This window comes from Crocodylus porosus, unplaced genomic scaffold (assembly GCF_001723895.1).
Source record: "Crocodylus porosus isolate Cpor-Errol unplaced genomic scaffold, CroPor_comp1, whole genome shotgun sequence".
In the NCBI taxonomy this organism is placed as follows: Eukaryota; Metazoa; Chordata; order Crocodylia; family Crocodylidae; genus Crocodylus; species Crocodylus porosus.
In genome coordinates this window covers 27,755,377-27,771,181 of record NW_017728948.1, presented here as the reverse complement: position 1 = coordinate 27,771,181, position 15,805 = coordinate 27,755,377, and the positions used below count along the sequence as shown (strand labels likewise).

The following is a 15,805-nucleotide window of genomic DNA, read 5'->3' as shown; positions in this document are numbered from 1 at the left end:
AGATGATCTGCTCAGGTCCCTTCCGACCCTACAAACTATGAAACTATGAAAAGCGACCACCTATGACTTCATACACATTGTTCAAAAGAATCAATTAATCCCAGCCAGCATTTACAATACTGTGAAGGGCAGAAGTAATAACTTGCTTGATCTTACTCATACCTAAATGGAAGTTCCAGCTCTTCATTCCAGTTGGGGTTTGGTCCCTCTGCTGTTGTGGTTCGGCAGACTGTTCGCTGAAAAGAAACTTCTACAAAAGGTCGGACTAACACCTTCAAAATAGAATTAACATAAAAAACCAGAACTCCATAAAAAGCTTAAAAGAATATTTGAAAATTGTCTTCTAGAGCATTCACCAAGTTAAAAACAAATAATATATGAAGGCTATGATAGTTTGGTTGCAACAGGTAAACTTGGGTGTTTATGTAAGTGCTCAGCTAACAATGCTTCTGCCACTGTGAGCCTTGTCAGGTGGTGCATCCCTATGGCTGAGAGCCCCTTGGTAGTGGGGTTCCCAGCCACAGGGAAGCACTTAGCCATATGTTCAATCAATGTTATGATTAGAACAAATTGCACAATTATCACACATTTTTTGTGGAACCACTTTGTAGCTTATTCATTGTTTTATCATATCATTAATTAGTTGAACATGTAGTTGGGTCACAACTTAAGCCATGATTGCCTGGTTAATCATGCCTTAAATGTAACATGTAGAGGAGGTGCAACAGGGGGCCATCTCGAGGCCGGTCATGACACTGGCCTGCCTACCTGTCTAGGGCAGTTTTCCCACCTGACTCGCCTGCTACACTTTGCTGGAACTTAATAATTGGTCATAAGCAGGAGGCTGCCTGCTACAATCTGGTGGCCCCCTTTCAGGCATGTGGCCATCTAACTGGGCCAGGCCACACCTGCTCCACAGCCTGCTCAAGCCCCTTAAAGTGGTGGGCACCAAAGATGGCCTGCCACAGGGGGCCACAGACATACCTACACCTAGATCAACCCCGACTAGTGGCTGTCCAACCTCTTGTTGAACACCTCCAGTGATGATGAGTCCACAACTTCCCCAGGCAGTCAATTCTACTGCCTCACTATTCTCACAATGAAGACATTTTTCCAGATATCTTGCTGCAACTTCAAGCCATTCATTTGTGTCCTCCTGTCTGCAGCAAGAGAGAAAAGGTTCTTTTCCTCTTCTTTATGGCAGCCCTTCAAGTATTTGAAGACTGCCATCATGTCCCCTCTTAAATACGTTGTCTGAAAGCTAAACAAGCCTAGCTCCTTCAGCCTTTCCTCATATGACATGTTTTCCAAGCCCTTGACCATCTTTGTTGCCCGCCTCTGGATCTTCTCTAACTTCTTCTCTAACTCTGGACCTTCTCCTCATCCTTTTTAAAATATGGACTGCACAACTGCACATGGTATTCCAGATGACGCCTAACCAGTGCTAAGCAGAGAGGCACTATTACCTCCTGTGTCTTGCACCTAAATGCTTGTGTCGATGCATCCAAAAACGGCATTTGCCTTTTGTGTGGCTGCATCGTGCTACATGCTCATATTCAGTCTGTGATATACCAAGCATTCCAAATTCTCTTCTATGGTGCTGCCATCCAGCAAGGTGTCACCCATTTTATATTTATATTTTTGATTACTCTCTGAGGTGCAGCACCTTGCATTTGTCCACATTGAACTTCATCCTGTTAGCTCTAACCCAATTTTCCAATCTGTTAAGATCCTTCTAAATTACACTTGCATCCTTAAATGTGTTCTCAACTCCTCCAAGTTTTGTACTGTCTGTAAACTTGGTCAAGAGGCTTTCTATGCCAGCACCCAAAATGTTAATAAACACGTTAACAGCACAGGGCTGAGGACATGTCAATCAAAAGGTCCTGCCATTCTGACATAAACCCATTAATAACTGCCCTTTGCTTGTGGCTATTGAGCCAGTTATCTATCCACTTTATAGAAGTTTTATCTAGTTCACATTTTTCCAGTTTGTTTATAAGAAAGTCATGCAGGACCTTGTCAAAAGCCTTGCCTAAGTCCAGATATACTATATTCACAGCATCTGTCCTTTTTAATGGTTTTGCTGTTCCACTAATCAAGCTAACTTCACTTAAGGCAATTTTGCTGCTTGCTAGCTTCTACTGGTTTCTCCTCCTGTTTCACAGATCTAGAGACTCTTTAGCTGTTTTCAGAATCATAAATCCAGCAGTGCATATCAGTCTTTATCAGCAACTGGGGTACAGCTTTAGTTAAGCAGGGAAGGGAGGGTGAATCAGCTGAAGATTAGGCTCCATTCCCGTTCTATGCAACTATAAATCTGGAAAAATATTTTTCTTCATTCTGCCTTTCAAAAGCAAGAGCCATATTATATTCTGGGGTGTGCTGTATGCAAGAAAATATGGTAGTCCTAATGCCAGCCCTGCTGGTAATATTTTATCCATAAAGTTACTGCTTAGCAGATCACCACCTCTATAACTAAATGACTGTGCAAAACTGTCAGTTTTATACCTGGTTAAATGCCCAATCTATACTATGGGTTGGGCTCTGAGGTGATGGAGAGGCTGCAAACATCTCATTAAAGGATCTTGAAGATCTGGATGGCTGTTGAAGTTTGCTGTGAAAGAAAATAAGTGACAAATAGGCAAACAGCTCAATGTAGAACAGAATACGAGACCATAGCTTTTTTAAAGGCTACTTCTTGAACTACTGAGAACAAAATGGATACTATGATTTTAATTAATTTCAACTTTCGATTAAATGGATAACTAGTTTGGAAATAAAATCTTCTCAGATATTTAGTTCAAGGGTGATCAACCTCCTGCCTGCAGGCCATTCCTGGCCTGTGACACCACATCATCCAGCCTGTGGAAGTTTGGTGGTTGGGGAATGGTGGCAGTACTCCTCTGCTGGCAAATCTGTGGGCTTGTGGGGAGCCCTGTGAGCTGGATCTGGTGCTCGATTCTAGCATGCATGCGCAGGCAGAAGCAGTGTACCAGGGCCCAATCCCAGCATGCAAAAGGGGGAAGGGGTGACACAGGATGGTGCTGGCTCCCTGAGACCCAATCCCAGCATGCAAGGGGTGGGAGAGGGTGCTGCCAGCCCCATGGGAGTCAATCACGGTGCACGGGGAGCAGGAGAGGACAGTGCCAGGCCCCCAATATCCCATCCCAGCACATGGTGCATGGAGTGGGTGGTGCTGAGCCCCAGGGCCGATCTGGCCTATTGACAGGCCCCATACCAGTCATCTGGCCCAGTGGAGCCAAAAGACTGAGCACTACCGATTCAGATCATCATAGGTAAGTTTCTTATATGCCCTGCTGATTTCTCAAAGTGAATATTTTATGAAAATTCAATCACAGTAAGCAGATAAAATACTAAGAGGGGTATAATTCTGACAGTAATGGACTGACACCTATTGAGTCTGGTAGTGAACCAGGGTCTATTAATTCTAGTGGGACACCTTGTTAATACAGCTACACTGGTTGCACTGCCTAAGATAACTCATTCAGAGGTATCCTAGGTATCTCTGCATAGCATCACGGCTCCACAGATGCACCCAAAGTGCAGCACTGACCTTCAAATTTAACATAATGAAGCTACATTAGGTACAAGCCACTGCTTAAATATGTCACTGTTAACACATTTAAATACATGATCGGAGGAGAATAAGAGAAAATCGGGAAATATGAAATCACTGCTAGAAAAGAGCATTTGTACTTCTTTTTAACTTAACTCTAGTCTATATAATCTTATTTAAGGACAAGGGGAAACTAGATACAATTAAAAAGTCCTGTTTAGGTCCGGCTGTTAGTGTTTGTAAAATGACAAATTATCTTCCAGTTATTTTTTTTCTCAGATAGACTGGAATGAATTGTAAAATAGGTAACATGAAAAGTTATAATGCCTGTATTATAGAACCTAAAAGCCATTATAATATCTGTATTATAAAACCTAAAATCTTAAAGAACCTGAAAAGCTATAATATTAATATTATTAAACAATATCAACCAGCTTGTAAATATATCCAGTTGTGCTATTATTACAAGCATCAAAAACAATATAATTTAAAAACAAAATTATAGTTACTAAAAATGTTGCCCAAAAAATTAGATTGGCACATGCATGTATACTCAAAAAAGGGGATTTTAAACATATGGTCTTTATATGCAAGTCTGGCTGATGATTAAAAACAACAACAAAAAGTGAGAAAAAAATTCCAACAAGAGACCATTTAGCAGGCTCATACCTCATAACTGGTTTTCTCACTGGAATGTCATAAGCTCTAATGACATTCACCAGAAGTTTTACATCTCCATCTGATAGATTCTGTGCTGTAACTTTCTTCCTCTCTCTTCTTCTAGGCTTTAGTGGCCGTTTTGGCTCCGCCAATTTGAAGAGACTGAGCCCTAAAATACTAATAATGATAAAGTTAAGTTTTCTTCATAGGACCCAGGGTTCTAAGGCTGCCTTGATACACAGACAAAAATATGCATTCAGAAAAAGGGAAATAAACAATCTTCTCAATTTCTTACATAACTGCTTAAGCTGCCAAATATGTCTAATTGTTTAACAGTACATGAATGGCAATTTTAAAAATAAATTATATATCAAACTTATGTAAGATATACAACAATAAAAGGGTAAGGTATGAGTGTGGAAGAAAATGAATTAAACCACACAAATGGATTTAAACTACTGTAAAATACATAGTCATGGTACATATTAAATTATATTTAGCAGTATATTTAATACACAAATACCTAACTTGAGAACTACAATAAACAGTAGGCTATAAAAGTGGAAGGAGAAATGAATATGGCATGACATACCCTGGGTCATCAGAACTTATAACAAGGCAAAGCAGAACAAAAAAGAAAAAAAGAAAAAGAATAAAACAGATATGCAAAAACAAAATCGGAAGTGATACTAAGTATAAAAATATTTTAATGACAGTGAGCCCTTCAGAAGCAATCCTAAAAAGGTAATTGAAATCAGAGATCAACTTTTAATTTTGTGCATCTAACACAATGCAATTTTGTTGTTAAACATCAATATAAAACTATGATTCTTTTTAAATGTGAAAATTCATAAATATACATACAACATTATCTCTGATACAGAGTTTTGCATATGTCTTAAATCTGCAACAAATATAAACCAATTTACAAAAATTAGTCAAACATTTTGTTTTAAACAAACTGGTAAACTGATTAAAATTATACTATTTCCCATTCTGCACCATGAAAATATCTGAAAAGGAGAAGTGACTGTTGAAAGGGAGAAAGTCTCTGTATCTCCAGCAGATGGGACCATTTAGGTTTATACAGTTCAATCAAAAGTTATAATTAAAGCATATGGTTATAACATTGTAGTAAGCTTAAATAGGTGTCAAATAACAAAGAAATACACTTGTCATTCATTACTTATTTGTTTAAAGAGATTTAAAGCAAACAAATGCTAGTTTATCATTCATATGTTGAAGAGTCATGCTGACATTTGAAATGCAAGAATGTTATGACTTGCACAGTAAGTCAGTGTGGCAAAATAACAAGTAAATAAAATTATGACAAGAAAAGAGCAATTTTTAAAGATCAAAACATTCTACTTGAAATAAATACTGCCCATGAGAGGTGCTAAGCAGAAAAGAAAGAAAATACACAGAAGGGTCCAAAACAAAATACGTGCATACTATCTACACAGCACCTTCTGTGTCTTTTCTCCAATCCACACAGCATATCTTTCTCTGCTACTTTTTCCCCTTCTATCCACTCTTTTCGCAAGACACCTTGGGATTGTGCAATTTGAATGATCTGAAGTCCAAAACTTTTGTGGTTATGTTTCAAACATCTTTCTGAGATCAAGACCATGACAACAATGATTATAACTTATATTTATATCTCACCTTTCATCCAGAAATAATTCTATGTTATACACACACAGATATATAGGTATGTATTATTTTTTTTAAGAGTCCCATGGCATGCTAGATACCTTGAAATCTTGCAAAATAAATGAGACAGGGTCCTTGACTTCAAAGGCAAGCCAACTAACTTAAATAAAACACCGCATCTGAAGCTCATAAAGTGGATAGAAAAAGGGGGTGACATGCAGAGAACAGGACGCCATTCAGATGATGTGGCAAGTTAAGCATCTTCAAATTTGTGCATTTTGCCTTTTTCCATACACACACACACACAAATCTACTATGTTGTCTTCTAAGGAAAACATTTATTTACTTTACTGAGTAATTAGATGCTATAGTGATGGCACTAAAAAGTATGTGACAGACACAGATGTCTTACTTGAAATAACAAACTTCTGCCAGAACAGTGTCCCGTAACAGCAGGCTGAGGCACTTCCCAATGACTAATCCAGAAGAAAGACTGCCACATTGGACTACCAAAGCCACAACATGCGATACTTAGGCCTTATTTGGAGATCAGCCATTCAGGCTTATATAGAACTGGATAGTGCCTGGCTTATGACAGGAGTGCTCAGCCCTCAAGGTACAGTACAGATGCAGCCCCCAGAGCCCTGTCATCTACTCTGCAGGGCTCCCCATGGATCCAAAAATTTGGTGACAGGGTTGCTGCTTCCCCGCTGCCGTATTTCCAGACCTGAGCGAGCCCTGAGGGCCACATAGCACTAAACAGGGTATGCAGGGTGGCACAGGGCTTGATCCTGGTATGCAGGGCCAGGCCCAATCCCAGTACGTGGGGCCAAATCTCAGCACACAGGGCCGGGCAGGGGTGAGGCCTGATCCCAGTGTATGGGGCCAGGTAATTTTCTACCAGGAAGTGGTGCCAGTGTCTGATCCTAATGTGAAAGGCCAGGCAGAGGCAGCATGCGGCCCAATCCTGGTGTGCTGTGGGGCCCGATTCCAGCATGCAGGAGAGGCACAGGGCATCAGGGCCCAACACCAGCATTTAGAGCTGGCACTGGGACCAATCCAGGCATACAGGAGCCAGCCGAGGCCACATGGGGCCCAATCGTGTCTTGTAGGACCTGATCCAGTCCATGGACCAGACCCATGCCACTTATCTGGCCCGCATGGCCAAAACGTTGAGCACCACTAGCTTATAAAAATCAAAGTATAAGGCCATTATAAATAAATACTTCTGCTGAAAAGAGCACATTTCCTCAAAGCATATGATACACAGTTCTGTTACTGTTGTTAAACATTTGTCTATGTTTGCAAAGGTATGCATGGTGCTTACAGAAATATACCATCTATTTAAATAAATAAACAATATTTAAATAATTAGGAAGTTTGTCACATCAACTATTTTTTTTTCAGAAAAGAAAAAAAAATAGAAGTTAGAAACACGGAGATTTTTAGACGAAATGTTTTGCATTTATATATAATGAATGTTCTCCTCTTACCCCAGGCTAGGAGCTTCCTCTTCATTTACCAGGTCAGAAAGTAGTAAGTGGTGTTTTGCTATCAGAAACCGGTTTATCACTGATTCTCTAACCTGGAAGCAAAAGCAATTGCACATCTGATTCAGAATGACTGGAAATACATATAGTCCTTTTTTTTTTTAAAAAAGGAAAGGTTTTTCTTAACCCACTTCATAAAAAGGAGGGACACAATTGATTCTGGCTTCCCATTCCGTAGTCATTTTGCCAGCAAAAAATGCTAGCCCACTTCAGAAGTAATTGGACTCCTCCAGAAGCAGACTTCTAGATGTTTTGGATGAATAACTAGTTAGGTGAGATGGAAGAATGCAGAAAGATGCATGATCAGAAATTCTTCAGGTTTTCCAGAGTCCAATGGGACAGAGATCACCACCAGAAATTTAACAAACAGCAGCAACTAAGGGTTGAACTTCAAGTAAGGGATGAAGCTGATTAACAAAACAGTTAATGGGGGGAGAGAGGAGGCTTGCAGTGTGGGGAGACTGCATTGCTGTTATCTGTGCAATTGATACTGCATGACAAATAGAGCCTTTTGGAGTAAGTCACTCGATAAGACACCTTTTATAAGTATGATGTTTGCAAGGAAATACAATTTAAAAATATTTAATGATTTCAATTCCCAGTATAACAAATAATCCCTTAGTGACAGGCTGAAGCACGTAAGTGAGATTTCTTTTTTTCTGAGGAAGGAAAACAGAAGGAGAGTGGTTGAATTAGAGGCATACTAGTTTAGGAAACTGGGATTTCTAATCTATTTAAGAGCGTCTACAATACTGATTCTGATATTTTCTTCTAGTGATTTAAGATCTAATCTCATCTTGCCTACATCTTTATACATCATTGCATTATGCCAACTACTTTCTTATGCTGACATAAAACTAAACTGTGCCATCTCTCTCTCTCTCCTGCTATCTTCAGAAGCTTTGAATTTTGCTAATAGGTTAGACAGTGGATATTTTCTAAGATGGTTTGGATAAGAATGATCCTGAGTCAGGCAGGGGGTTGGACTCTGGAGGTCCCTTCCAGCCCTATTTCTCTTTTGATTCCTTCATTCAGGGATGGCACTTGTGTCCTATTCACAGCACGCTTCTGGAGCAAAGCTGTCATGTGCAGCATTCAGAGGGTTTCTATATTGTTTTGGCAGTCCCGTATACTGTGGGATCCAGTGAGGTCTAATGAATTAGGCTGTAAAAGGGGCTGAACCTATCTTTGCCTGCAATCAATTTTAATATAATTTGGAAATGTAGTTGGCAATGTACTCTTGAGGGTTATAGCAGCTCATAAAATGAAGGAGTCAACAACTGTTGCAAAAAAGCTAACAGTATATAGTGGGATGTATTAGTAGGAGTGCTGTACACAAAGAAATGTTTGGATTCTTCTACTGTATTCAGCTCTGGTGAAGCCTTTCCTAGAATACTGTGTTCAGTTTTTGCTGCTGTATTTCAAAAAAACATGCAGAAAAATTGGAAAATGTCCCTTAAAGAACAACAAAAATTATTAAAAGTCTAAAAGATGTGACCTCGTGAGGAAAGCCTGAAAGAACTGGGATCTTTAGTCTAGCAAAGGGAAGTCTGAGCAGAGATTTGATAACAGTCTCCAAACGCAAAAAAAAAAGTTGTTATTAAGATGATGGCAAGAACTGTTCTCTTTGCCCACAGGTGACTGGATGAGAATGCCAAGAAACGACACAGCAGCTAGATATTAGAAAGAGCTTCTTAACAATGAAGGTGGTTAAGCTCTGGAACACATCATTTAGATTACAGATTTCCATTGCTGGAAGTTTTTAAATGCAGCTGAAGATGTGTTTGTCTAGGATGGTTTAGACAGAGATGGCCCTGTCCTGAGCAGAGAGTTGGACTAGAAACCTCCTCTGTTCTCTTTCAAGTCTACTTACCTAGGATTCCACTTTTAGCTTTTTTTTAAAAGTCTGCCTGGATTTCTTCTAAAGCTTCCTTTTGTCAATTTATAAACTGTTATGCCTGTTTACATAAAACTACTTTCAATGTTGAACATAACTTATGTATAATTTGTAGCTTTCAAAATTATAGCGGTAAAATACAGCAGTAACTTATTGAACTAGTAAGTCTAGAAAAATTGAAGGATTCACAATTTTTGCATTTCTCACCTTTTGGAGATATTTGGCAACAAAGGCTCTGTGTGCATCTAGGTGATCCTTGCAGTCAATTATATCCCTCTCACGCAGCCTTCTTTCATAATCCTAGGAGTATATACAAAGTTTGTTATCTGATATCCCTTCTAGTCTATCATTTCACGTAAGGAAATAATAAAATGTTGAATTAATAAAAACATAATAGATCAGAACAAACTGATTTGGATGTAAACAGTGACATTTTTTAAAGCTTTAGTGGAAATATTATATTTAGTCGCACAACTTCCAGTAATAAAAGAATCCCTTTAAAATAGCTGGAAATTACATAGTCGAAATTACCACAAATAGTTCAAAGAATTCCTTCACTGCTTCTATTCACAGAGCTGAACTTTGACTTGTTAGTGTAAAATGAAATTCCACTCGAAGTGGGAAAAAGTACTGACTCGCCTATATTGTGAAACTATGACAGAGAGATTTCTGTCTATCACTCTGATGATGCATCATGCCTTCCATGAGGAATCTAATGGAAGGGTGCTCAACCTATTTGGCCCCATGGCCTGGATGAGTGGTGCAGGACCAGTCCACAAGCTGGATCTTGAACATGGGGTCATTCTGGAGGCCTGATTCAGTGCTAGGTTGGTGCACAAATATTGGTCTGAGAGTACAGTCCACTGCACCAACTCCAGCCCCACCAAAAGCTACTGCCAATTCAGCAGCAGCTGTGAAAGGGTTAACGCAGTAGCTCTAACCCTGAACAGTGAACTCTACCCCTACCTCCCTGAAGCCAGCAGGGAGAGAAGCATGGCAGCCACTAGAGCTGTCGTCCATTCTTCCATTTCTCCACTCCAGTGCAGAAAATCAGCTTCCCCATTTAAGACAAGCATCCCAGTTTTGGAAGGCTGATTTTTGGGGGCAATGGTGCATATGGTATGCAATTATACAGGGTATATTAAAAGTAAAATTCCTTTCCAGCTTATGGTCCTGTAACCTTTTTGATGCCACCTTGGCCTTTAAAGTAATGAGGAACTGATTTAAATAAAATATTACTAATGTTAAACCTATGCAAGAAAGAAACATTTTACCAGAGACCTTAACATAAATAATCTAAATTGATTTTCTACCTGGAAGATTTTTTCACTGATTTCTCTGTCATTTAAAGGCACCTGTTTGTAGTTTCGGAACTCTGCCACCTCTCTGTTTCTGAGCTGCAGAAGTCGAAATCGTTTTGACTTATTAAGTTCCTCGTCTGAAACAAAATTAAATTCTTGCTGCAACTGCTCCAGTCTGAAGAAATCAGGAACATAAGTATCTCCACTAGTGGCAACCTAAACAAAAGAAGCAAATATGAAAAGTTCAATTTAGAAAGAAAAAAATTCACAATACCATTTTTAAGAAACTGCCTAATTCCATTAATCTGATATACTGTCAAGAGTCTCACTGTAACCAAGCCTAGCATGAATGCAACTAAAACACTTTATATTTGAGAAAAAGATTTTTGATAATCCCTAGCTGGGAAAGAAGACAGTCAACCTTAATTCCTTCATAATTTAAATGTAATATGAAAGAGCACAAAAGGCAGCAGCAAATTCTATCAGAAACGAATCCCACACCAATATTTAAAGAAGAACTATGATACAGTATACTAATGTTGGCCTAATTTCTTCATGACAAACTCCTGTACATAGCCTTATTGATGTGAGCAGTCCCACTGAAGTTACTTTTCAAAAAGAGCCCAGCACTTACAATTGACTGAAACAACAGACATGAATAAAGTTATTCGCATGTTAACGCCCAGTCCTGCAATGACTTCAGGTTTAAGTGCCAGATTGTAAATGTCTTTCTCCCAGCGACCATGATGATAACCTGCTCTCCAGTGAAGCATAGGAATTGTTTTAAATAACTATTTAATTTTTGTTTTGCTTTTCTAGTCCTTTACCAGTTTTGCATCCAGATAGAGTGAGAGGGCAGATTTACTGGCATAAGTTGGCTAGAGGGCGTGATTTTTTCACACCCTGTAGCTAACCTACATATATGTCAGCAAAATGTCGTAGAATAGATCAAGCCACAGAATATGCTGCCCCAGCCAAGACTAGGTCAGAATCCAAAGACAAGAAATGCTCACTGGAGAACAATATAAGGTGAAATTCTTGATTCAGTGAGTCTTTTTTGAAAGCACATGGCAGATTTGCTGTTCACATGCCCTTCTTTGAGATGCAGCAAACACCTTGTGTAACCATGACAGGCATTTTTTTGAATCCTTGTGACTTCTGTCACAATTATTACTACATTTACTTAAATCTAAGACAAGGTTTTGCTCTCAGTCAGCATGGGGGGGAAGCCCCTCATATTAGATTTGCATATAAAATGGGAAGGCAGGCAGGCAGCTGCTGTAGCTCTGACTCTGGCCCTGAGTCCAAGTCAGGGCCAGTCAGATACACAGCAGCCACCTGCTCCTTCCTCCAATTCCCCTCCGAAGCTTCTGCTGTCTCCACGCCCTTCCCCCCTTTAGGCTCAACTGGGCTCCAGCTCAGACTGGATTCCCTCCAGGGCATGGAGTACGTGGAAACTCTGTCCCCTGCCCGGGCAATCAGCAGCATCACTACTGCTACATGGCCAGCAGGGGCTGTACTTCCACATGCTGCACTCCAGGAAAGAAGAGAGTCTGAGCGGCATCTGACAGTAAGGGGGGGGGGGACAAAGGCAGAGACTGGGGAGTGGGAAGGGAAGAGGCAGAGACTGGGGAGTGGGGGAGAGGAGCGGCAGAGGCTGTAGGGAGCTGGGGATGGCGGGTGCCAGTTGTAGGGGGTGGTGCAGAATGGCTGCAAGGGGAAGAAATATGGTAGGGCACAGGGCAAGGGAACCACCTGACCCTGGAAGACTATAATAAATTTACATAATTTTCCTTATAGGTTTCCTTTGATTTATGCTGTACATGCGTTCCTGGAGAACGGCGCATAAATCGAATTTGCATAAAGCAAACCCACTTTACAACGTAATAAATAGGGACAGGCTCTCATGGTGGTGAAGGAGGGAGGGAGGTGGGGACAAGGGAAGGTGCGGGGGCAGGGAGGGGTGCCATTCCTGGGGCTGCACAAGGCAGCAAAGCAGAGGGAACAGAACGGCACTCACCACAGCCCTGGCTGCAGCGGCCCTAGGAGTGGCTGGCGCCAGCTGCCTGCAGCCACTGAGCTCCACCATGCTCTGCCTGTCCCCACTCACCTCTGCTCCTGGGCTGCGCCGTGCCCTGGTACAGTCAGCTGGTGTTGGCTGCTCCCAGAGCCGCTGCAGCCAGGGGAGGGGTGAATGGGGCCACGGCTCTTTCCCCTCCCTGCTTGGATGGGTAGGCATCTATGTTGATCGCATAAGCGCGAATTTACCTCACATATAATGAATTATGGGTCTAAATATGTGCATCGCCTAAGAGCAAATTTGCATATAAAGAACCCGCATAAATCGAGGGAAACCTGTATATAGAATCTAATTATTGGGAGGGTCATCTTAAATTCAGGTTCAACTTGTATTTGAGTAAATATGGCATATTAGCATCCAGAACAGATCATTCCAAATTGTTATATTGGCATTACTGATGTACTCTGCCAGAGAGTCAAATGACAAAACTGAACTTCTTAACAAGAAAGAATGAAAATTCTACAAAAATTTGTATTTCTATACCTGAGTTGACCTATGAACAATTTAAGAAACCCATCTTATTTTACCTACTACATGTCTACGTATGATCCTATTTCATTAAGGTGATGTCCCTGAAAAACAATCAATGCAAAAATTGATGGGTTCTCTTGATTGCTGCTTTCAGTGAAGCACTGATGACCAAAATATGTCTAGATATACTGGGCACATAACCACCAATAATGAAATATGCATACATGTGAAATAGGAGTACCAGCGCAAAAGCAGATGCCTGATATTCAATTCATGCTTATATCATTTTTTACAAATACCTTTCAGTATTTTAGTTCCAGTAAAAACTTCAATTCCAATAATACTTTAAGCAAAAATTGTTATGTTAATGAGGCATGGAAGATAAAAATGAGCATTTTAATGTATGTTAACACTGCCATTATGTAAATCTGATTATTTTAAAAATAGTTAATTTAATGGTGACATATATTCAATTAAATAAAATGCAGTAAAAATTACATGACTTATTTTACAACTATAAGTGTCCAGTGTTCACTGTCACATGTCTACATGTTACTGGGCTGTACTTTTGAAAAATCAATCTTAAGACTCTCAAATGATGTCACAAGATTTTTAAAAATATGACTTCCATATTTCAAAAATATGGTTACTTTGAAGATAAATTTCTTACTAAATTAATGATCTGTTACGGAGAAACCACCAGTCCAGCAAATCATATTGACCAAAGGAAAAATAATTCCTCTATGCAGAAAAACTTAAGTACTCAGAAACACAGGAAAATGGAGTAGAGAAGAACTGAGTGCATAAAACGGGCAACTTGATACAGTAGTATCTATACAATGATAGAAGGTTGCACTGAGGACTAAAAACAGTGAAATAACCTCTAACTTGTACCTATAGGCAAAGAAAGGGAACTTGTAGTAGTAACTGGGGTGGCCCTCTCCTTCCAGACCAACGACGACATGAAAGGCAAACATGTTGCCTAACAGGGACCAGTGAACAAAATAACACTATAAGCCTATACTAGCCATACATCATAAACTTGAAGAACTGTGATAAATCCACTACTGAAAGCAAGAAGGTCCAGCAATTTCTCCAGACCACATAAAGTCAACCTCACCGGCCTGAGCTCTACAAACTTTATACTTAGGTACCTTTCTGGCCTAGGTACCTAACTGGGTGCTTTAGAGGTGCTGGTTTCCTTTCAAATAAGATGGAATCTAGGACCTGTTATTTTCATGCAGTTTTTTTTAAAAAAAAAAAAAGTACATTGAGAGAGAAGTTTCTAAATGAATGAGAAAGGTGACATACAACAAACTTATTAGTCACAGCTAAACAATGCAACAGCAAAGATGGGAAAATACAATCAATCTGAAAAGAACCAAAAAACTTCTTCTACTCTGCTTTCAATTAGGAGGCTGATGATCTCATATCTATAAACAAACACTACAACATGTTGTTATAGTCACACAGGGCTCAATTCTGTTTCTTTTGAAGTCAACATAAAAACTACCAATGACTTCATTAGGAGCATATCCAGCATAATTATATTAAACATTTATGAAGAAAGGGCCATACAAATTAAAGTTACATAGAATTTTAATGTTTAGGGTACAGAAAGAATTCGCTTGTCTGGGTTTTTTTTCATTTTAAGGATTTAAAATCCATTAATATAAATGGCTGATGCTAAAGCAGCAAATTAGAAATACCCAGTGTTACGTTAAACATAATGCAGGGATCCTGGTTTTCCCTGATAAATAATCACAAATTCTCTGATGAAATAAATAAGCAAATAAAAACAAACAAACAAAACCACAATTTTTCTAATAAAACTGCACAAAACCATGATTAAAAAATTAAAGCCCTGCCCCCACACAGCCCCCTAGCCCTACTGGTGCCCCTCACTCCCCCCCACATTCCCTCCCAGCCTTGATCGTGACACTTGCCCCCCACCCACAACTCCTTGCTCCCCCAGCCGCCAGGGCCAGGTACCTGGGTCCCCTGCCCACAGCAGGAGGTAGCAGCTGCTGCAGGAGAAAGGAGCCCAGCTCCCCTCTGCTGCCTGTTTGCTGAGGAGCTCAGGCAGGGGGGTGGCTTCCAACCACTGTGCACACTCCTGGGGTGCAGTGGAAACCCATGCCCCCTGATTTGTGCATGGAATGGGGGTGCACGCACGCTGCGGGCTTGGGTTCCCACCCTGTTGCCTTTCCCCAGGGTCTCCATAGCCTAGTGGGTGCAACCCGGTGCTGCAAAGAACACCGGGGCCATGAAGGAAAGATGCTTGCTGCTGCAAGCTCTGCGCTGCCCTGGCAACACATCCCCTGCGCAGCAATGGGTTGTGTGCAGGGGATACCTCTCCAGGGCAGTGCAGAGCTAGCAGCAGCTTTCCTGTGTGGCCCAGCTGTTCTTTGCAGCACCATGTCGCACCCATTGGGCTGCAGAGGCCCCAGGGAAGGGCAACCTGGCCTGCACACAGTCTGGGGGGTATGGGTCCCCAGGGAAGGGCAACCTGGCCTGCACACAGTCTGGGGGGTATGGGTCCCCAGGGAAGGGCAACCTGGCCTGCATACAGTCTGGGGGGTATGCACAGCAGCAGGGAGTATGCGCAGCAGC

The 15,805-nt window shown here is 40.7% G+C and overlaps 1 protein-coding gene across 4 annotated transcripts in view; it reads right to left on the bottom strand.

The window, feature by feature from the left end:
* The window catches only part of CC2D2A (coiled-coil and C2 domain containing 2A), a 112,828-nt gene that overhangs the window by 28,629 nt on the left and 68,394 nt on the right, over positions 1–15,805 (bottom strand). For all 4 annotated transcript variants that reach the window (XM_019553089.1, XM_019553092.1, XM_019553090.1 and 1 more), the window contains 6 exons: positions 10,654–10,857; positions 9,548–9,640; positions 7,387–7,478; positions 4,250–4,417; positions 2,512–2,617; positions 163–272 (listed from right to left, as the gene is read on the bottom strand). In XM_019553089.1, coding sequence (XP_019408634.1) covers positions 163–272; positions 2,512–2,617; positions 4,250–4,417; positions 7,387–7,478; positions 9,548–9,640; positions 10,654–10,857 — 773 coding nt within the window. The remainder of the gene's footprint in view (positions 1–162; positions 273–2,511; positions 2,618–4,249; positions 4,418–7,386; positions 7,479–9,547; positions 9,641–10,653; positions 10,858–15,805) is intronic.